General features: G+C 36.2%; 3 protein-coding genes across 4 annotated transcripts; 1 reads left to right on the top strand and 2 right to left on the bottom strand.

Annotated features, from left to right (window-relative positions):
- Window positions 1–1,778: 1,778 nt before the first annotated feature.
- Window positions 1,779–3,465, bottom strand: LOC132055256 (mitogen-activated protein kinase kinase 5). The gene has a single exon (XM_059446979.1). It carries the CDS (start codon window positions 3,265–3,267, stop codon window positions 2,206–2,208), a length of 1,062 nt encoding a protein of 353 aa, XP_059302962.1. The 5' UTR covers window positions 3,268–3,465; the 3' UTR covers window positions 1,779–2,205.
- A 6,194-nt stretch (window positions 3,466–9,659) lies between these two features.
- Window positions 9,660–15,466, bottom strand: LOC132055255 (DNA-dependent metalloprotease WSS1-like). Of its 2 annotated transcripts, none has more exons than XM_059446977.1 (5): window positions 15,314–15,466; window positions 11,342–11,540; window positions 11,021–11,216; window positions 10,337–10,747; window positions 9,660–10,052 (listed from the first exon to the last, which is right to left on the bottom strand). In XM_059446977.1, exons 2-5 carry the CDS (start codon window positions 11,494–11,496, stop codon window positions 9,858–9,860), a joined length of 957 nt encoding a protein of 318 aa, XP_059302960.1. In that variant the 5' UTR covers window positions 11,497–11,540; window positions 15,314–15,466; the 3' UTR covers window positions 9,660–9,857. The 2 variants fall into 2 exon arrangements, with proteins under 2 accessions (XP_059302960.1, XP_059302961.1); XM_059446978.1 differs by lacking the exon at window positions 15,314–15,466 and adding an exon at window positions 13,950–13,998.
- Window positions 15,467–17,176: 1,710 nt separating this feature from the next.
- LOC132058598 ((R)-mandelonitrile lyase-like) lies at window positions 17,177–19,130 on the top strand (the record flags this gene model as incomplete). Its single annotated transcript, XM_059451055.1, has 2 exons — window positions 17,177–18,696; window positions 18,782–19,130. Coding segments are annotated over 2 exons (1,560 nt in total), but the record flags the coding sequence as incomplete, so codon positions are not given.
- Between the last annotated feature and the right edge of the window lie 4,921 nt (window positions 19,131–24,051).

Genomic DNA, 24,051 nt, shown 5'->3' with positions numbered 1-24,051 from the left:
AGAAAACATAAAGATTACAACTAAGCAACTGAATGACACCCAATTACGGATAATGAGAATTAATCTAGTAATCACGGATCAGTGCCAACAAGGAGTACTACTTATCATGGATATATTTAAGAAGATTCCTCTCTTTCCAGCCTTACAGACAGTATACCCCAAATGATCTAAGTTTAGAAGTATCATCATCTAAAATTAACCAAGCAAGCAAAATCTATTATGGGTAAGTAGTACCAGTGTTTTAAAAGGCGTTTTCGGGGCGAGCTCTGGGGCGGGGCGTACGAAAAATGCCCCCGGGAGATGGGTCGGGGCGAAAGTCTCCAAAGGCGTACGCCCAGCAATTCGGGGCGTACGCCCGGGCGTTTGGGACGAGTTTTTTTTGTTGGGGCGTAAGCCCAAAAAACTTCTTCAAACTAAAACGAAATTTGTTAAATAAGTCCTTAATATAATGCCCAAATTCTCAAAAGTCAACATGTAATAAGTCAAATGTTTTAAAAAGGAACTGAAACATTAAATTTAAAAGTCAAGACCTTTTTTTATTGCTAGAATGCCTAATATATATTCTTTTCCAATTATTTATCTTGTCTTCTACTATCTCAAAAAATTAACGAGCAGTCACTTGAACTTGTAAGTAGCGTATAATAGATTATTCTAATTAGTTTTTTTGTGGGGATGGAGCATATATATATATATATATATCACTTATTTATAATTTTTTTCAAATTTTTACGCTATTTCACCTATTTAAAAATATTTATTATAATTATTTCATTTTATAAAATACTAAAAATTAAAACCCCATGGGGCTTACGCCCCGTGCCTCGGGGCTTACGCCTCACTGAGGCAGACATAAAACGCCCCGCCTTACGCCCTCGCCTTTTAAAACACCGGTAAGTACTACCTAAACCAGTATCTACCCGAACTGCAAATCAACAAAGGGATTGTCCTAAGCAGGCAAAGTATATAAAGTGACAGACAAATATTCGGAAATAGAAAAGATAAAGCAGCCTAGTATAGTCTATAACAGCACACAAAGAGCTAAACAATGCCTACTTATCTTTACTAACATTACCAAATCCCATTCAAATTTACTACTTATCTAACAAGGCAAAAACGAGTATTACTCTCACCTGTTCGCAGGGACTAGAGTTACAGCTTTCTTGCTACTTGCTAGTATAGCATCACTTTTCAGCGTTGGCATGTTCTTTTCTTTAATTTTTTTTTTTTTTAATTTTACATTTACCAAGTTCTTGCTAGTTGCAACGGTTCTCTCTCTCATAAAGCTTCTTTTTTTTTTTTTTTTTTTTTCTTTGTACAAAAAGTTTCCCCCAATTAGCATACAAAAATCTTCTGAAAAATTAAACTAAATCTATCTCAATCAGAACATGCTTTAAACTAATTCATAAGGTCTAGAGAAACTTTAACCCCTACCTATAAAGACAATTGATTGCTTTACCACCTTCACCAAATTTAGCAAAGCCATACCAATAGATGCACAAATCCAACACAAAATCACCACACAAATACAAGCAAAAATGGACATTTCATTCTTAAGGGAAAGAGAGAACTGGAAAGCTTTCTTTTTTCAATGCCTTATAGCTAAATATGTCCATAGCTTCATTTTTTAGATGACGAACATATATCCAAATATAACCAGATGTCATTAATTGAATCTCTAAGTTTAGCAAAGCCCTACCAATAATAGATGCACAAATCCAACACAAAATGATCCTACAAATACAAGCAAAAATGGAAATTTCATCCTCAAGGGAAAGAGAGAATTGGAAAGCTTTCTTTTTTCAATTTTCATGGTCATTTCTCTTCAACATGAGAGGATGCTTTACAGCTAAATATGTCCATGGCTTAATAAAAGACTTCATTTTTGAAACGAGAAACATCTCCAAATATTACCATGAATTGAATATCTAAGTTGGGGGCAACCCATAATTTCTACTTTCCTTTCTCCTGATAAAAGAGTGTAACAACACAACAATTGTTGATGATCAGCTAAAAATGGAAAGACTCAACCTTTCTTATCATAAACCAGCCCCATTTCTCCAATATTTCTTTCTCCAGAAATAAAAATCCAACCCAACCACCACCACCACCACCCATAGAGTAACAACATTTAAGATTACACAAAATAAAACCAGAAATTAAGTAAAAACAAAAGAGAAGGGCTTGAATTTCTCCGAACCTAAAACGTCAAGAAGACGAAAAATGAGGTGGTGGTGGTGGTAACACGCTGCTATTATTGGTAGTCCCCGGGCTATTCTGTGTAATAAAAGGGTGGCGCAACAGCTTCTCAGCGGTCCACCTTCTCGCGGGATCTCTCTGCAAACAACACGCGATGAACTCCCTAAACTCCCTGGAAGCAGTTACCGGTGCCTGAGGTGGCTGCGACATACAAATAGCACACATAAGACTAGCCCAATCACCTTGTCTCCCAACCGAAAACGGAAACCTTCCTAAATAAAACTCCAATATGCTCACACCCAAACTCCATATGTCACCAGCATATCCATCATACTGTCCATGATTCAGATCTGTGTTAATTCTCTCAGGACTCATATAAGCAATAGTACCAACAGATGAATTACAAGGATCCATAGTTTGTGCTAACACCCTGGAAACCCCGAAATCAGCAATCTTAACCTCACGTCTCGAGTTAATAAGCAAATTAGAAGGTTTGATATCTCTATGCACAATCTTCCGACGATGAAGATAAGACAACCCGGATAGAACCTGTCGGGTTAGATCCGATAGAGCTGGTTCATCAGGGATAGGGATCCCTTCTAAAGAACCTTTATCCATGAACTCTAGCAAAACCTGGATTTCCCCGTTATGATCAAACATATCGTGACAACGAACAACGTTACGGTGGTCAACGTCACGGAGAATCTCAATTTCACGACACATCTGAAGACGAACAGAGTCCTCGTGGTTACCGTAAATGACTTTGAGAGCGTAGAGTTTACCGGTAGGGCGATGTAGGACTTTATAGACGGTACCACCAGTGCCACTACCGATGCGGTTAATACGTTCCAGTTCCGAGAAATGTAAAGGCGTGGGTAGTGGGGATGATGACATGGAGGATGACGAGGAAGCTGAGGTGGGGGGTAAGGGGAGGGGCACGGCCAGAGCAGGGTCACGTTGGGGGAGGGGTAGGGTTAAATCGGTACGACGGCGAGGGCGGCGGGGTGGGGGCATGGGGGAGGGGGTGGTGGAGGAGGTGGCGGCGGGTGGGGGTGGTTGAAGAGGTCGCATGATTGATTGGTTTTTTTGTGAGGGAAATAAAGGTATTTGATTGTCTTTTTCTTTTTTGCTGTCCAATTATAAAGAGAGAGAAATGTGAGGAAATGGAAATGAAGGAATTTTAGGCTGTAAGCTGGAAAAAGAGAGAAAGGGAAATGGAGCCATCCAAAGAGAAAATAGAGAGAGAAAGAAGGTTCTTGGAAGAGAGGAAGAGGAAAAATGGAAGGTAAACGGTATATGTATTGTGGGGGGTGTTAGGGGTGGGGTAGGTAATTAGGGTCCGGGTTAATGCTAGTTCGTACCTGATCAACAAATCAGACTAAAATGTGATTATTTCTGATTTCACCATGATGATACAATTGTTTATTTGTTCACCTTCTATTTAATCATTTTAATACAAGCAAAGGGCAATCCCACCAAGCTTATGTTATGTGTGGGGTTCGAAAAGGCTGAGCCACAAGAGTCAGAGTCAATTATACGCAGCCTTATCGTGCATTTTAATCATTTTAATACATAAATAAAATTTACACTAAGTGAAAAGCTTAACAAAAGAATAGTTTAACTAAGTACTATCCCGTTTCAATTTGTTTGTGTGATTTTGATTTAGTACCAATTTATAAGAAAGTAAAAAGACTTTTAAATATTATGATCTTAAATTAAAGATATGTAGAATGTACCAAAATGCTATTTAATCTTGTGATCTTAAACATGTCATGTGGAAAGTTGAAATTAAGGAGTTGCGAAAAAAGGGAAAGAATATTCTTTTTTAAAGGGACAAAAAAAAAAGTAAGATGAACAAATTAAACGGGGAGTAACTTTTTCTTTTGTGACGAAAGATAATATTATAAATTAACAAACAACATTACAAAATGTCGCAACGGACCAATAGTCATGCATAGCAGAGTTAAGAGAGTATCTGATAAATTGTCGGACAAAGTAATTCCTAGTCTAACTTATAACTCAATTACCATCAAAACATTTTATTTAAAAAAATAGTTACTTTATTTGTTCTTGTCCAATATGTTTTTACTATCATATATATATATAAAAGCAGGCCAAAGGCCCGCTGATGTGGCGCTCTAATACATCAGTATTCTTATTTATCTTTTTTCCTCAATTTTTCGGGCTTTATTCACAAGGAAAAAAAAAAAAAAAAACAGAAGTTGAGTCTTTGACGAAAGAAAATTAAAAGTCACGTACTTTCGCTGTTGTAATTGCCTTAGGCCTCTTCCTCTGCTTTGCGCCTCTTCGCTCTCTTTTCCTCAACTGCTGCTTCCTCTTCTCTCTACTGCTCCAAGAGGTAAATATTCCCTCTTTCTCTTCCAACTTCACTCGCCCGAGTTTTATCTCTTTTTGAGATTTTTAGGCTTTCTTTCAGGTTTCTAATTTTCCCAGTTTTAAGTTGTCTTTCATGTTTCTGACTTTCTGTTTCAGTGAATTTTAGGTTTTCTTCATGCTTCCTACAATTTCATGATGGATTTCCTCCTTGATTTTTGTCAATTGTACCAATTATATTCTTCTGGCTGTTTTTTTTAAACAACTTAGGTTTTCTTTCATGTTTGCTTGGCGCTTCGCTTAATAGCCGACTTTCTTCTTGATTTTGGTCAGTTGTAGCAATCAAATCCTTCTGGCTTCGCCCACTTTGCCGGAGATGTCAACAAAAGTTTCCAAATGAACTCGAACAATTTTCCTTTTATTTTTAAGAACTTCTTTTCCTGATTAGCCTTTTCACTTCTGTTGCAGTATCATAATCGACATTAATGCTGGTTGTTCACCGTCACTAGCATTATGGTAAGCTTCCTTTGTTGGAGTCCTTGAATGATTTTTATTCAGTCAATTAATTATGTCTCAAACTCGACAGAGTTCAGGTCAATTATACAATTCTTCAGTAGGACTGGTCAGACTTTACAAATTACATAGGTCAATTAAATATTTTACTCGTGATATCCGCAAAGTTAAACTTAAACCCATTCTAATTAGTCCTGATCTCTTTGTTTTTATGTTGTGATATTGTTCAGATTGATAGTGGAAGACAATATGGAGTTCTGCTCGAAACGGTTCAATTCTCGCAGATCTTAACCTTTAAATGAAGAAAGGTTACCTCTCTTGTAATATGTAAAGTTGGTCATAGAGTATTATTTGTCGTGCTTGAATTTCATCTACCGAATAACTCTTCTCATAGTCACCACATACAATTATCATTGCTGCTTTCTCATTCATTCCTCAAATTATGTCATTATTATTTGCAGTGTCTTTTAGAACTGCCAATTTAAGCACAAACTAACAAATCATATGTCGTGTCTATCGGTATATACACATTGAGTTGGAGATTATCATCTACAGAATAGGTGAAGCGACTAATTCGCCAGCGAATCGTTTATTCATTCATTAGTTTTCTGTAAGAATAATCCTCATACCCAATCAAAATGAAAATATGAAATTAACAAGGTGTTTGCATTAGTACTTCTCATATATGTAAGTGAAGGTGTTTCTAGCATTTTTTAATGGGCAAGGGAGATAACGCATGGTTTGCATAGAAAGATCACGTATTCAAATGACTTGGAGTGACAGGAGTGCTATATCTCTTGAGGTCTATAAAGCTTTGGGAATTCCTTAGAATAATCTCCAAGTGTGACTCGTATGTCCCGAGGTTGAAGAATTTTGCATCAATGTCTCCACTGTTTTCATTAGTGTTTGAATGGAAGAAAATATTGTCTTTCTCAACTAAGTGACTCCTGTTATACATTACGGCCTCGGACTAGAAGTTGTGAAAATATTCAAAAGGTCGGTTTTATTTTGGCTTACGGAACTGAGGCCTTGGGGATTCTTCTGGTGCCACACTTCCATGAATCTTGATGCCCTTGAGAGGATACTGCAGCAGTATGCTGCTAAGAAAATTCTCATGGTAGTAGCAAATCCTGATTTTGATGTGCCTTTCGAGCAGTAAATATATGTTATCTCATAATTTGAAAATGAAGTTTTATCTACATCAATCAAGTAGAAGATAAAAATCTGATAAATGTTAAGAAGCAAACCCAAAGAAATAGAAAAGGAAGTGTCTTTCATGTTTATATGATAAGTATTTGGCTTCTTCCCTTTTTGCAGATTAACCGTGACATTGACGTCTCTACTAACATGAAGGGTTGCATCTTGCAAAAACGGTGAGGCCTCTGCATTTCTTGAACTCTCAAGGTCCATGGGTAATAAGCACTCTCCCTCGGGATACTATTTTTTCTATATTTTCTGCCTTTCTTATGGAAATATAACCAGTGATGCACCTTGCTGCTTCTTTCTCTCTTCAAAACACATCTTTTTAAATCTGTTTGTGCTTTCTTGACACCTCTTTACTACTGCATTATATATAGGATGTCCTATGAATTTTGATATGGAAAAGTTTCAAAATTTTCCTTTCAGTAGTATTCAGTTTTTATTATGCCATATGCAAATCTCTTGAAAATGGAGGTAAAGGAGGCCTTGAATAAATGAAAAAGTAAAGTTCTGATTAATATAATAGTAGCTTTATTTCAGCAGTTCTTGAGTGATTGGTTATTTTTCTTTTTATTAGTGGTGATTTCACCTACTTACGAAGTTTTTCTAATATCGCCTATTGCAAGTTCTATATTTACTTTGTTTGATTTTTTTTTATTTTTTTTTAAGTTTTGTGTTTGTATTGAGTTGATATATTCAAACCTTCTATTGATGATTTATATTTGACTGTACGTTGTCTCTCGCTGCTTTCCTTATCTCCTTGGTTGTTGTTCTTCAAGGCTTATGTATCTGTGTTTTTGTATAAAGCCTAATTCATCGTATATTGATATTCTTGATCTTCATACTATTGGCATCTTTATGTTTCATGATGGTAGCAAAAATAAGGAAGGTTCAGCTGGTGCCGGAGGCATATGCAGGGATGAGAATGGAATTATGATCACGGCGTTTAATTGATTCCCCTGTTAAGATTTGGTAGCGATTTGGCTGAAGCTATAGGAATTTTTGTTGGGCTAAAATGGTATATAGAATAAGCCAATCAAGTAGCGGACGCTTTGGCCAAGTGGAGTATTGACAACGCGAATCTTATTTTCCATTCCAGCGACGATCTGCCTCAAAGGGCTTGGGGATTATATAGACTTGATTTAATCCAGATGGACTCTTTCCGACATAAGCACATGACCTACTTTGTTTTGTGAGCTTTCGCTGTTGTAAATATAAGTAGGATTATACCTTAGTATTTTTGCAAACTGTAGGTAGGCTTAAGTTAGTTCCTTTAGCAGCCAGAGGTAAGGATATGTATATTCACCTTCTTTTGGTGTATCTTTCTCAAAGTTGAATGAAACCCAGATGCTCTGGGAACAATTGATTCAAAAGTGTGGTCTAGCTATAGTTACTGCCATCTATTTGAGTATATCGTCTCAAGGATGTAAGTAATCGTCTCAAGGATGGTTGTTATCGCTTGACCTTTCATATCCGCGCCATTGCAACTTTTGAAGTTCTATTTTTATGGAGGAAAAAAAACATCCCTATGATCTTCATATTCAGTCATGCTTTGAACTTTTTATGACCGCGCAAAGCGCGGCATGTCCACTAGTTAACATATAAAATCCACTCTTACATACTATTAACATATAAAATCCACTCGTACTTTGTCCGAAAAGCAAAATTATTTATTATTAACGGATTGATCTTAATATATTAGTTTATTTTAATTTGGCATATTATAATATGTTATTGGTAAGACTGCATCCCTCCTAGGAGGGTTTTGTCTGACTTTATACTTGAGGGGGTAACCTTAATTGCTCAATCGTGAATCTTTGGAATTCAACTTTGTGTTTAAAAAATTGATCAGCCTAGTTTACTCTTTAAATAAAATGCGGAACAAACTCCTATTTTGTGAATATATTGCTTAAGACACAATGATTTTTTAGTGAGATACTTTAAAATTCAAATGAACTGCCTAGCATGTGACGTTGATTAACATGAAACACGGATCATTTCGTTGCAAAAAATCCCAAGATGAAATGCAGATCCCCTAAACGCATATGTGTACTCATAAGAACATATGTAATTGATTCATTTCTAGTTGAATGGTCATTTAGGATTCAAATTGATGGGTGTTTAAATTAGTCGTCTCTTGAAACAAAAAGGTACTCTTGGTTTTAACTTTGTTTGGACACAAAACCGACATCTCACTAACTTTTTACTATCCAATTCAGGGGCGAATCTATGCATTAAAAATAGGTCACGTGAACTCATGGTCACCCGACTAAACTCGGTATATTATGTATATAATTCTTAAAATATATCAACTATTAACTGAAGGAACACATACTCAAATTGGACCGAGTGGAGCACTGGTTAAGTGCTGGGTTTAATCCCTTAAAGTTGCGGGATCGAACCCTACTAAATGTACTTTTGTGTCTTTTTTTTTTTTAAAAAAAAAAAAAAAATTCCTAAATTTTTACCGTTTTTACATCTTATCTTAAAAAGATGGTGAACCATCCTCTAAATCACCGGATTCTTTATGCCATTAATGATCTAGACTTGTTAAATTTAACTTTCTTTCTACTAAATTTGATAGGAACCATCTTGTTGCTTATATGTTTGAAAGGTTTAAAGCATATAAAACAGAATAATAAACCATGTTATAATATTTACCAGTGCAAGCACATGAATAGCAGTTTATCCCTTAATGTTGTAGTTGCATTGAATACAAGCAGAAAAATGACTGAAAAAGAACCTCTACCAAACTATAACGGCATCAGCGAATTATGATGACGATTGACTGATTGGTCATCCTTCATTTAAATATACGTATTGAGCAGGTTAAATTTAAGTATTGAGCAGGTTATCCATACTTATCATAAGTTTCAACTTTCAACTAGAATTCTTTACCAATTCATTTGGCAATTAACGTTATTTATTTTTAATGATGGGATCTTCAAAGTCCTTTTTTTTTTTTTTTCAACATCTTCAAAGTCCATCGATATGCTATATATTCGTAGACAATGTCGGTGGGGTTAACAAAAATTGAGATACGATAACTAGGTTGGCATCTCAATAAAATCAAGATACTATACGTTGCATTTGCCCAATGCATAACATGGAAAAGTGCTATCGTCAACACGTTAACATGCTGATGATATCAGACAAAAGCTATTCTTTAAACACCTTTCCTTTATATGTAATCATTTAAAAAGTACTCCAGCACCTAAATACAATTAAAGTGGTAACTCCCAAATTTTGATACTTCATTACATATGACTTTTATTAATTTGCAAGCCAAATCATCATTCTAATCACGGAATTCAGTGAAAACTTAAAAAAGAAAACGATATTGAGTTTTGATACCAACTACTTTAATCGCTCTAATTTTCATGGCCAACTACTTTCTTCTTTCTCTCAACATCATAGGGCCTTAAATGACTTACCATCTCATTCAGCATATTATTAAGTTCACAGTTGGTTTCAAGCAGAATGGGCAAATAAGGAGTGCGAATATGACCGCTTTAATTACACCAAATACGCATTTACAATTAATTTAACCAATCATGTCTGACCTGTACCAAAGTCCGCCTGTAATTTCATTAAAATTCTTTGCTTCTTGTGCTTTAGGTGCTAATACGAGGATCCGTGGTTGAAACAGGTGGACCATAAGAGTATCTCCACTCTCCGCAAGCTAAGCACCGTTCAACCTCATGGCTATTATGCAATGTGCAAAACTTACAGGACCAGACCTTTGCTGCCTTTGCTTCATTTCCTCTGTCCTTTGTGGTTCCACAAGCTCCACAAAGAAGGGCTAGAGGCTGCAATGGTGAAATGAATATCATCAGCTGGGGGGACTTTACAGTTAATAGATAATGCGACTGACAAATCCCATTAGATCGATATGTTTGAAAATGATCTCAAATCATGCTAGGTCTCATTTGATTGGGCCAAAGAAAATTATTTTTCAACGGACAGTGCCATGTAGTTAAAGATCAAAATGGTTGAATTGAGCTGGGTTTCGAAGAGGACTTATACAACTCCTATGTGATACAGGAATAACATAAGGAAATAAAAGAGCAAGGACAAAGCAGAAAAACAGTACCGGATTCAATAAAGTGCACGCACAACATTCCCACATTTTCTTAGGATCGGTTCCTACAACTGAAGTAGGATGAGACTTCGGTATCACTGAAGCTTTAGAGCTTTCAGAAGGCCCCTCACTCTCTAACATTTTGGAGCCACACCATAGATCATCGTGTAATCTCCTTTCTGCAGCCATAGCGGCAGCCTGAATTGGGCTGAGTGCAGCCTTGATGACACTATCACCTCCCAGACGCTTAGGCCCTGATGGCAAAAGTACTCCAATTCGTTCTCTGTTTTCTGCAGCAGCCAGTGCTTTCTGACGCAATGATGACAACGGAGGTTGACGAGAAAACCCACCCAATCGCTTTCCGGGAAGATCAAATCCTTGTCCAGTACCTGTAATTCCTTTAGCCATAAGCTCCTCGCATTCCTGAAAAAGGGATGCAGGAAGAGTTTAACTTAGCAAAAGAAAGAAGGAAAGTTCAGCCATATGTGCAAATGTGCAAGTGCAACTCATCTCAGTTACACTGTTTCTAGGAAGGAACTAGTATTTCCAGATACAAACAATACACATTAGAGGGAGCAACACAACCAGGGCTCATTCAGACTATAGTTAAAGGTGAAAGTTGTAAGAAAACCAAAAAAGGATAAAGAACGAAAATGGTCCAAACTAAGCAAGAAGTAGGTCACACAGAGACACAACCTTCCTGATTTCATCCAATAGGTTATAAAAATCAGCATTATGCGGGCCATATTCATTGTGGCAGAGTTCATGAAGCATGGTGTCGAGAACTTGTGCATAAGGGAAGAAGTCCCACTCATTGTTTGGTCGGCGCAATCTAATCTTAACCTCAGCACCTCCCCCTATATTGAGTCCCAAAAGAGATGGATTGGCAGGACTGCAAAATCAGATTAGCTGATTAGCTCATGAGCAACAAGAGAAATATAAATAAAAGCAGGAAACTCATTAAACTTAAAGACTCATCAGGAAATAAAAAGGCTGAAAGGAAGGAATGGCCAGTACCAAAATTCAGAGAGCACCTTAACTTTCCACTTCCTTTTGCGCATTATAGGTTGCACCTGCTTTGCTACTTTTTCAAGAATTTCCCTTGCCTCATCATCACGTACTTTCTTCAAAGATTTGACTTCCCAGACCTTGTTCAGATCATTAAGATCCATTTAGGCTGGTGCTAAACCACAACTGAACTGACAATGAGGAGGAGCTGGTGACATCAAATTGAAGTCAAATAATCAGATATCGAAAAAAGCTCATGTGATTATACAGAATCAGATAGAGATGAAGTAGAAATCAGTTAACGGTAAAAGATCCCTAGAATTCATGCAACAATGGTTTTTGTTGACAGATATATTTTTTCTTGGTAAACTACCAGGAACCCCAATTCACAGATAAATTATGGATGGATTAACTATGGGAATATTCCTGATGATTGTTCCTGTTTTACTTGAGCCGAGGGTCGATATGAAACAGCCTCTCTACCCCACAAAGGTAGAGCCGTAGAGGTAAGGTCTGCGTATACTCCACCCTCACCAGACCCCACTTGTGGGATTACACTGGGTATGTTGTTGTTGTATCAAATATGGGAATACAATAAACACCTGATGGTTAGTGAATCTAAGTTTATTGAAAATGTTTAATTCATCATATTAGATCTTTTGTGGTACATAATCTAAAACATGGGATTGGCAAGAATCAAAACAAAATTCGTAAGTATAAAGTTTGATTGGGTCAAAAAAGAACACCTTAAGAGCAGAACTCCTAGCACCATCGGACCCCTATCTCTTACCATAATCTCTTAACGCTCTTTCCCGCATATCCTGCAGCATCTCAAAATTGTATCATCGCCAATAAACTCTATTGGTAGTCGGTCGTCCCTCTTCCTGGTCCTGGCCTATCATTACTGTGTAAAGGTTTACCTCCTATCTTATCTACCATGGCTTCTTGACTCTGTGCCATCGTCTTGCTACTCTTGACATGAAGCTTCCCGGGGTCTTATTCCCAAGTGTTTGGGTCGCCCTTCTCTTGCCATTATCGGTAAGGACGGACTCATCTTTCCAACCTCGTACTTCTTTCCTAGGCTTCATCTTTTAATATCCTACCCCCTTTTCCTTTCACCTTGTGACGGCTTCCTCCTCTCTCTCACACCACCGAGACCATACCTCTTCTCCTCTAACCTTAAACCTTCTCAATGCCACTCTACCACCTGGAGTACCGCTAGTTCTCTCGGGTCTCCCTGGATTAGGTTCTAATGTGCTTTGATCTGAGCCGCTCTCGTTTTTGAGGAACCCCCTTTTACATTTAAGGTTCTGGAATTGCGACTTCACTATTTGGTAATATAGAATACAGGGTTCAAGATCAAGTCTGTTAGGTAAGTTCCCTCTCGCGCTGTGATTTGACATACCCCATCCCGGAATAATTATTTGTTTCATCCTTGTCCATTCAATATGGACGTAATAGTTATGTAACCATCTATTGCTTTTGTGTAGATGACTTAACTATTATTTGGCAAAATTAACTCAAACTGGATGGTAGCTTTATGTCAATACAGGACTTGAAGGGATCTAACGGTACCCAACAACCAGACTCTAATTTTGCAAACTGGTTAGAGACAATGGTTTCCGAAGTTCTCATCTTGCGAAACTAAGTCAATGATTTCAAAAGAATTGGCGAATGACCTAACAAACTCAATGGAAACATTCATTTTGTTAAATGACGACTTAAAAACTTCAAAACCCTCGGTAAATTTTTCAAATTGTTGTGTTGTTATTGAAAGGTCCAAAAACACTTAATCTTTCCAAAAAGAATTAGTTGACTTTTTAGGAGGGACACAACAATACTTTAATGGTCCTCCCCAAAAGATATTCCTTCTTGAAACAATACTTTTATGGTCAAAACCAAAAATTCGGATGACTTTGCTGCAAGGATTCACTGGAACAAACAATATCTGAATATCATACTTCATGAAGCAACTAGGATGCAAGACAACACTAAACCGCGGAGAATTATATCGAAGACAGAAGCTATTTGTTATTTTAGGGAAGTTATACTGGATGTAAAAAGAAAGGTTGTATGGGCCGAAGGAAAGAAGGTGATCATCTTGCATATGAATTTTGGGGGTTGAATGCCCTATCACGGGATAGCACTGCTTGGGATGGCAACTAGTGAACTCCCTCTTTGCAAACTACTTACTTGATCTTCAACTCGAGAAGGGAAGTAAATTTGAATTCGAACATATTGTCACCATTGCATGTATCCAGTATGACTGATGGAAATGCATTATCACATAAGGAGCATGGAAATATGTGCACGCCTCAAGAAGAAGAAGAAGAAAACAAACACAAACATTTACCAGAAAAGTAAGGGTGAAAAAGGGAAAGATTACAAGGCTAGAAACTGAGTCGACTCTAATGTGCTAGTAGATGAATTTCATATCCTTGCTTTAGCATTTAACTGATAAATTTGCTAGCTATTTGATTTCCTTAGTGTTTTGGCAACTCATGCTTCTCCTGTGAAAATGTAACCTTTAAGTGAGAGGAAAGAAAGCAGATTAAAAATATTTCCTTTGATGCATAGCATATAAATCCAGTGACTAATCATTAGGGAGAAAGCTGACCAGCTTGCAAAGTCTTCATGATTAGGGATGACAAGTCTCACTCTCAAAATCTCCTAAGAAATTATCACGTTAAATTTAGCCAAAGATATATCCTTAAATATTTTATTAGACATATATGTAATATTTAATAAAACTCAAGGAGAAGTTTAATCTAATTTTACTGGACACAAGTATGCCTAGAGGCCCTAAAAATAAATTCAAAGGGAACAATCCCTATCTCTTCAAGTCCTCTATATGGCAATGCATAATAGGGGAGAAACAGATATGTATGTCACACACACACCCACCACCACAACAACAACAGAGTACTCTAAATCCCTCCGTACATGATCTTCTATCCAGATGTGTCAAGTATAAGGGTTGCTAGATGATGATTTCTGACCTTTTCTGAAAAAATATGGCAATATTATCTCGAGTCATTCCTTTCTTTTCCTAGCACTCTGTGATCCATGCTCACATTACCTCATGCATTCATTAATTTAAAGGCACTCCCTTTGTCTAACATAATTTGTTCTAAGACCGGATTACAATGACATGTCTCACTATTAACTCAGTTTCTTTTCCCCAACATTGCAGTATGAGCATTCTGTGTTCATTTTTAACTATATGGAATATTAACTCATGATACTATTCATCATTTCGAAAGTGCCGCTGCGTAGAGCATCTCCTTAACAGCTTGTTTGGATGGTTGTTACCTATTTGTACTGGGTTGTTAGTTTATACAATATTTGTCTTGATTGTTACTTAAATTTTGTTGTATCATATAGTTAAATCCATCGTTACGTAATGACGAAAAGTCTCATTTTATGTAACAACCGATTGGTGTTATCACGTTGTTGCATTATTTATTTTTTCTCACTTTGTCTTTACTTATTACCAAATAATCATATTTTATCCTTTATCATATCTTTTTATGATACCTCTACACCTACACCGTACTCTACTTTTCTAGCAGGTTTATCCTTCAAATTGTTGATGTCTAACATTATTTAACGACAGGCCACGATAAAATCTATCCAAACATTGAATTCGTCAACACAATACTACACAATATAATACGATACATTATGAAACAATACATCCAAACAAAGTGTAAGTTACTACATAATTGAAGTGATTATCTTTCAGAATATTGTCGATTTCCAATAGCATAGATGACACCTTCTTATGATAAGTAAATTCAGAGCCTATAATTGAAGTAAATTTTGCAATTGTTGACAACAAAAAAAAAAAAAAAAAAAAAGCAGAAACTAAATGATAAAGAAAACTATTTTCTACTGTTCTTGTATATGATATGATAAGATACCAAAAGATAATTCGCTAATTTACAGTAAAACAAATAATAAAGTGAATTTAAGACTTACCTGATAGTCGAGAAAAGTAATGGACTTTTTGATTACTATTGTGGACTCCTTATTCAAATGGGAGTTGTTCTTCTTCCCTTTTCTTCAGGAATAAGACAATATGACAGTGTCCAATGTGGGCCCGGCTGGGTAATCTAGCTTTCTTTTAGGGACAATTTGCACGATTGGCCTTATTTGGGATAGTCTTTAATTTTGTCCCTCAAAGTACTGGTATTTAATTTTTGCTTTTCGCCTAAAATACCTGAAGCTTTGAGTTTGAATCTCGGCTCATTCAAAAAAGAAATAATTTTGCAAGGTAGAACTTCGTAACAAAATTAAGCCTATTCGGATAAAATTCTGCCTTTTGTAGATTTCCAGCAGAGTAAAAATAAAAATAAAAATTGTCATAAGGAAATTCTGCCTTATAAGGCAGGCTTTTGGTGAAGCCTTGCCTTGCGAAACTTTATTTACTGAGTGGGGTTCGAACCCAGAACCTCGATATATTTCCGGTCACTTTTTTAAGCGAAGGTCAAAAATTAAATATCAGCGCCTTTGAAGCACAATCCGTGCAAAAAAAAAAAATGTTCTTTTAGGCCTGCAAACAAAATCCAGCCCATCTACTTCGGCTCCACTTGTATTTGCAGATGTGTCTTTTTGTCTCTTAGGATTGAGAAGCTCCAGTGATCATGTGATGAACCAAATTTAGTTTAAAATTATTTGAACTTAGTATGATTTACTAATTGAATTAGTGCTCCGTGCTTTTGGGTCAAGTTCTTGTGGAAGTGGATTATGTTTTGCTAGTATATTGCAACAAACAAGTGTTAGTCCTATCTCATGATTAATCAAGATTAATATAAATAGGTTTATGGACAATATTTGAAGTTGAAAAGAGCTCTTTGAAATAATTATTTTTTAAGTATGAATTTCACTTTCAAAAAGGTTGGTGAAAGTTGATCTATGAGTAAAATTAAATATTTAAATATTTCACTTGAAAATAGAATAATACTTCACCTTAGACTCAATCCTTCATGGTCAAAATAGTATTTGCACATGTCTAATATTTAAAAACACTAAAACTTTGATTCATGGCCAAATGAGTCCTAATTAATGAACATTGAATTCATAAAATTTCTCATGCAAAGCTTAGGAGGAGATAAGAGGCAAAAAATTGTAAGTACTTGATACATAAGTGTTGACAAATAAAGTTACTTAGTAGAGTACTAGTATGTATATTTTAAGAAGATAACAATACCAAATAAAATAGTTGAAACCACATAAATTGATCCGCATACTATCACTATAAAAAAATAAGAAGAAAAAAAAAGATGTGAAACATGAATGTAAAAGGAGGAAGATCAGAACAGAAAAAAGAATTAATTGACATTGTAAAAAGCCTGGTGAATTGTTAAGAACAATAAAAATAAAAATGTGTGCCATTTTGCATAGTCTAGGAGTAATTACATCCGAAGGCAAAAAGAAGGTGCATGGGGATATAACTGCAAACGCTCTTTATCTGTTGACATATGTAATATTCAACTGAATTTCCCACCAAAAATACACTGCTCTTCTCTCTATTACCCATTACTCCCCTCTTTCCTAAGCAAATTTCAATAACCATCGGCCACCGCCCTTCAAGAAACGTATCTCCGGTGCCCCAAAAGCTGTTTTTTTTCCCCTTTTTGTAATAAAAATGGCAACATCTTGGACTCTTTACAGTTCATATCTCGTCCTCTTCACCATCATGACTCTAATTTCATTGCCCATAACACAGTCTGATTCTTCTAGCGAGAGTATGATATACAATCCCTCTTTCTCTTTTTTCAACATTTCTTCAAGAATTGACTGTTTCTTGTGAAAAATTTGTTTTTTTTTTTTTCTTGTTTTACAGGTCCAAGTTATATGAAGTTTGTGTTCAAAGCGACCGAGTTTCCATCTGAAGACTATTATGACTACATAGTTGTGGGTGGTGGCACAGCTGGCTGTCCATTGGCGGCGACATTATCGGAAAAGTACAAAGTTCTACTTCTTGAAAGAGGTGGTGTTCCATATGGAAGACCTAATTTGATGACCCAAGAAGGGTTTCTAACTGCACTCACTGATATTGATGATTTTGAGTCCCCTGCACAAGCATTCACCTCTGAAGATGGTGTTCCAAATGCTCGAGGTCGAATTCTTGGAGGTAGTAGTGCAATTAATGCAGGTTTTTACAGTAGGGCTGATCAAGATTTTTATATTAGGTCGGGGGTTAATTGGGATTTAAAAGTTGTTAATCAATCTTATGAATGGGTTGAGAAGGCTATTGTGTTTAGGCCTGAACTCAAGAATTGGCAATCGGCTGTTAGAGATGGGTTAGTAGAAGCTGGTATTGATCCCTTTAATGGGTTTAGTTTGGATCATGTTATTGGTACCAAGATTGGTGGGTCCACATTTGATAGTTCGGGTCGTAGGCATAGTGCTGCTGATCTTCTTGACTATGCAAATCCTTCAAACATTAAGGTGGCTGTGTATGCTAGTGTGGAGAGGATTCTGCTAGCTCCAAACTCAGCTTATATGCCGTCTAAGCAGGCTGCTATTGGTGTGATTTTTCATGACCAGTCCGGGCGTTATCACCACGCCATGTTGCGTGGAAAAGGTGAAGTTTTAGTATCTGCAGGAGCTCTTGGTAGCCCACAGTTGCTTCTATTGAGTGGTGTTGGTTCAAGGCCTTACCTCTCTACATGGGGTATTCCTGTTGCTCATCATTTACCTTATGTGGGGAGGTTTCTGTTTGATAATCCAAGAAATGGGATTTCAATTGTGCCACCTATGCCACTGGAACATTCTTTGATTCAAGTTGTAGGGATCACTAATTCAGGGGCCTATTTGGAGGCTGCATCTAATGTAATTCCGTTTGCTTCCCCTGCTAACTCTGTTTTTGTTAGGACGTCGCCTTCACCAGTTTATCTGACAGTGGCCACCCTCATGGAGAAGATTGTTGGACCAGTTTCTTCAGGTTCACTTAGATTGGCGTCGACAGATGTTAAACTGAACCCTATTGTTCGATTCAATTACTTTAGTAATCCAGGAGATGTAGAAAGGTGTGTCAATGGCACAAGAAAGATAGCGGATGTGTTGAGAACCAGAACAATGGAAATTTTCAAGTTTGATCAGTGGTTTGGTGGTAGGGATTTTAGGTATGTTGGTCCTGCTTTGCCTGTTGATGAGTCAAATGATGAACTTATGAGGGAGTTCTGCCATCAGACAGTTAATACCATTTGGCACTATCATGGTGGCTGTGTTGTGGGGAAGGTAGTTGATCAGAATTTGAGAGTACTTGGCATTGATGGCCTCAGAGTTGTTGATGGTTCAATATTCAGTGTGTCACCAGGGACCAATCCCCAGGCTACTCTTCTTATGCTTGGACGGTAGGTGTTTGTTAGTCTGAGTTAATAACTTGTCCAATTTATCGTCTGGTGGAGAGTTTGATAATTTATGGCCCTTTGGTTGCAGGTATGTTGGTATGGTGATGCTCAGGGAGAGGTTCAGATAGTCGCTGTTATGTCAGTACGAGCTGCTTAGGGAGAGCACTTCAGATAGTCCATGTTGTGAGCTTATTCTTTTTCTAAGCTAGTCATCTTTTCTCCTTTTGCTGCTTTATGGTCATTGCTTCTGTTAGTGATTTTTTTTCCAGGAACAATTAGTCTAGTTGTAATGTTGTTAATTCATTCGTTCTGTAAATGCGCAAAGAGAAGTGCTTGTAGTACATTAGAAATGATACTATCGCTGTGGCACTTTTGGGTCACTTTAACAATTTGAGGTAGCAGGCTACCTGAAGTTTCTGTACATTTTCTTAATCTGAATGTAAGGTTGTCCTGTCTCTTCTTTCATTTTTCTCATTTGCACTAGAGATGTGAGCGAAAATTTATAATCTGTGGTTAGAAGTACTGCCTGATGCTGGTAAGTGGGGTGTATTTGGTGGGGTTTTATGAAATTACTACTGCTTGTTAATCCTGAACACTGTTTAAAGCTTATTTATGTGACAGTACAGTGTTCCCAGCTGAGTTGAACCCTTAAACAGCTGGATAAATGTAGCAAAAATACCTTCTGATACAAAATTTGATTCGAAGTATCAATGCCTTCTTAGACAGATCACTATCATTTCTGTATTATATCGAGCACTATCATTAGCTCCACTGTTTTGATAAAAAGTTGTGGCTAATGGATTTAGAATCACAGCTTCCTTTAGCTTTAATGGAGTCAACTGGTCAGTGTTAAATCATAATTGACTGATGTGTTAAGAGCACGTATAGTCTACGATCGTTGCCTTAGAATTTAGATCAGTAATCAATAGTCCGAACTATTTATGCATTCAGCTTGTGTATGTAGCATCAAATGCTAGAGAAGGTCCTCTTAATAACTCTTCGGCAGTACCGCTTCTGCATTTTTACTTAGTTTTAGACCTTGCCTTCACTCGATTATCCAAACAATGCATCGAGGATTTGTGTGAAGAATAATTAATTGTGACTTTCTCATTAGCTTCTGAAAGATCTGTCTTCTATGAAGATAGCTGTATGAAGTTGTTTCTTGGTCAGCAAATGGCGTAAACTGGCTTTGAGCATTTGTTTACATCTTAACTGATAGAAACAACATCATATATTAGGTAGTAGTATTCCTTTGTTTAGCTTGAATGAATCTACAATCGTAAATTAAATTAAAGAATCAGAGTCTTAATGCTCTTTGTAAATTTTTTCTTTTCTTTGGTCTCCAGTGTACAGAAAAAATGTACCACTGCCAAGCTGGAAAGACAGATGTTGTTTAGACAAGTTTTACTAATGTCTATCTTGGCACTAGGTAGTCATTGTGTTTCTGAGGAAGATAAGATAACTCCCACCATAAGTTTATCCATTTGGTCTTTGGCATTCTGTGAATTTAGTTAGTTGAGCAATATCTAGTTGGTTCTCCTACCAAGCAGTTCTGTTCTACCCAGTCCCTGCAAATGTTATAATTTACTAATCTCAATAATATTTCACATTTCCACTAGTTTCAATCAGAATTCTTCATGCTGTTTTCCTAGATTATAATGGATTGGAGTTTCCTAGATGATCGATCTCGACTTACTTGGATTGAGATGCATTTTGAATATAGGATTGGAGTTTCGTCTGTGAATAAAGTTCACTGCAATAGGTGAATTCCATGTTCATTAAAGAGCATTGTGATACAATTAGGCCTTTCAGACTGTTGATTCCAAAATTACACATTTTCTGTTTGCGGCAAAACAGAAATCATTGTGAGTAGTGAGTGAGATGCTCTAAGAAATGAATTAAGGCAGATGCAGCATCTGTCAATACCTACCTCAGTTAGTAGAGGCAAGCAACTTATAAACAGGAGAAGTCGGGTTGAAACATAAATAAATAGTACTGGAGACATTTCGAGGAATATGTGGTCATATTTTGGACAGTACTCTGTATCACCGGCAGAATGAATTAGTTGGGTGCTATACTTCTAAGCATTAGTTAAGGAACAAGTTCAGAAATTCATCATTTATGCTATCGATGATGACTCGTAGCAGCTTATAATTCATTGGTTGTAGTTTCTTATTTCACACTATGAAAGCCAAACTTAAAGTTTCTTAGTACACCACTGAAAGCCAAGACTATACCGTCAAACTAGAATAATTAATGTTGAGGTTAATGAGGATCTTAGTAAGGACGCTGGTTCTTTTCTATAAAGGTTCCAAAGTTTAGTCATTCGTTTCTCACTGAGGTTGTGACAGCTCCCTCGTGCAAATAATTTAAGGTAGAACAAGGAAACCAGGTTCTTACCTACTGTTTGGTCACTTTTGTTACGAGTCACCAATACTTTGCTCCGCGGAGCTAACCCTGCCATCCCTTAAAAGCAGTCTGAGCTTGCAGTATGGACAATACTCAATCTACCGCACAATGTATGCAGAGAAGAATCAAAATGGGCAAATTCCTTCATTAAGTTTTCAATAGGTTCCAAATAATTGAATTGTTGAAGTACTGCTCATGCATTTATAGTAGTCTTTTTCATCATCTCAGCAATAGTGGAATCTCTTTCAATTTGTAAGTGATATAAACTCTCCATCACGGAGTAGTGTTCATTTGTTTGGCTACAACGAGTCTAATCAGAAGTTAAATAAAGGGAAACGACAACCTTAAATGCTGTGACGTGTTTTACTCTCTTTTATGTCCAGTGTTACAGTAAAAATGTACTGACTGGACTGGAAAGAAATGTTGTTAAGACAACTTTTACTTAGGTATGTACTATCTTGGCACTTGATCATTCTTTTCCTGAAGAAAGTAAGCTAAGACCTCCCCTCCCCTTGTAATCCATTTGGTCTTTGCGTTGTGTGAATGACTTGGCTGAGCAATCTGCTGCTTGTTCTTCTACCAAGTAGTTTTGTACTCTCAGTATTTTCCATAGTCTTGCGATGTTATGATTTGCTACTCTCAATAGTATTTTATAATTCCACTAGTGAGTAGCGTCAATCAGAATTCTTCATGTTGTTTTCCTGGATTATATAGCCGATTCTGGCTTGTTTGTGATTGAGGCGTAGTTTGGAATAATGAATTGGGGTTTCGCTTGTGAATTCCGTGTTATCGAAGGGTGAGGCTTTGTGATTGTAGAATTACATCTGTCAATAAAGGAAGTCAATGTGTTCCTCAGTCAGTAGAGGAAAGCAAGTTAAAAACATGATTAAATACTACTAGGAGATAGTTTGAGGAATATGTGGTGATATTTGGTCTCTAGTCTGTAGCTTGCAGAATGAATTAGTTGGGTGCATGTTAGGTATTACCACATTTTTAAGCATTAGGTAATGAACAAGTTTACAAATTTAATCATTTTGTGTTATCAATGATGAATCGTGCTAACATATCATAATTAGTTTAATTTATGTGCCCCTCGACATCGAAAAATTCCCAATTGCAATTCAAACAATTTTGTTTTTGGCTTAATTTGTACTCTGCTTTTTAACGAGTCTTCCAGTACACTGAATGCCAAGATTATGCCGCCAAATTAGAATAATCTGTGTTGAGAATAATAAGAATCTTAGGAAAGATATGGTTCTTTACTACTACTATATTAAAAGATTCCAAAGTTTAAGCATTCATGCAATTAATTTAAGCTAGACTGAACAGGGAAAGCAGGTTCCAAATCTTTAGAAAATGAGCAACTAAGGGTGCAACTTAGTGGTCAATGAAGTGATCGACGACCATGAGGTTTCAGGTGCAATTTCAAATGGAGGCAAAAAATATTAAGCGATCTCTTTCCATCTAACCTAGTCTAGTGAATTGAGTTATCTAATATCTATACTGGCGTAAGCTAATTCAGACATTACAATTATTAAAAGATTGTATACCCAAAAAATTAAACGAGATGCACTAACTGATCCGAATATCACCCTAGTAAAAAATGAAAAAGGGAGTGAGGGGCCAATGTCCGTAGACCATAAGTCCCCACTCCCCACTAGGCAGTGGAATTGTGGAAAATGCAAAGAGAAAAGAGCCAGCGGCATATTCTCTAGTCCACAAAAAAATATTTTTTTATTTAAAAAAAAAAAGGGAAAAGGTACCTGCTTCTGCTTGTGGGCCGTCAATATTACTGGTGCCTGTGGGGGCCACTGTATTTCAGGAGTAGTTTTCGAAGTAAACGTCCAAATTGGTGTAAAATTAAATAGTCAATTCCACGAATGATCATTGAACTTGTAGGAAAGTCCCCCTAAAATTTATCCAAATATTCTACTAATAAGCCAATCTCATTCTAATTCTCTCTCTCTCTCTCTATATATATATAAAAAAAAACCGAAAATAATAATTACATGCATCATGGATTTATATAACGTCTTATGTGTTTCAATTATGTCCAAACACTTCTATTCAGTAAAATATTTAACTTTATATATATATATAAATCGAAAATAATAATTGCATGCATCATGGATTTATATAACGTCTTATGTGTTTCAATTATGTCCAAGCACTTCTATTCAGTAAAATATTTAACTTTCGGCTTTGAACAATAAAAAAATATCAAAATAGTTCAAAAGATGTTGATATAACAAAGAAAATCAGCTTATAGCATACTTAAAGTTTGAACGATTATAGTGTTTTATTCTTATAGCTTGAAATATTATTTGAATATTTCTATTTTATTATTAAAACGTGAACAAGAATTTGGAGTATCTAAAAATTGTGCATAATTTATATATGGGTTAAGGGGTTTTATGTCTAAAAATGGGTTAATTTACTTTATTGGAAACAAGGACATAGTTTGATGACCTTATTGTCCAAAAAAATTCAAAAGTTACTTTAGTAGAACTTTTTATAAGTTCAATGACTATTTGAGGAATTAACTCTAAAATTAAATATTGATTTCTCAATGAAATTTAAATACTTAAAAATAGCGCTTCATTTTATATAAAACTACTTAAAAGTGGAACTAAAAGTTCAAAATTCGCGAATCGGCATATGATTGGTTTTTATAAAACACACCAACTTTTGGCAAAGTGACTTTTAATTGCACATCTTTCTTTCTTTCTAGGTAGAGTGTCCATTTCATAAAACAAAACATGTTCTATTCTACGGAACTCATTTATATGAACCAGTATTTTCTCTTTTTAATATAACTTTTAATTTAATAAATATAAAAATTACAAATTACTGCAAATGTATATTTATTTTCAAGAACAAAGTAATTAAAAAAATACAAAAAGTAGTATTTATTTCAGCTGAACATTATATTCAATGAGTCATAAAACA

This window comes from Lycium ferocissimum, chromosome 5, assembly GCF_029784015.1.
Source record: "Lycium ferocissimum isolate CSIRO_LF1 chromosome 5, AGI_CSIRO_Lferr_CH_V1, whole genome shotgun sequence".
Classification (NCBI taxonomy): domain Eukaryota; kingdom Viridiplantae; phylum Streptophyta; class Magnoliopsida; order Solanales; family Solanaceae; genus Lycium; species Lycium ferocissimum.
This window is presented reverse-complemented; position numbering and strand designations above follow the sequence as displayed.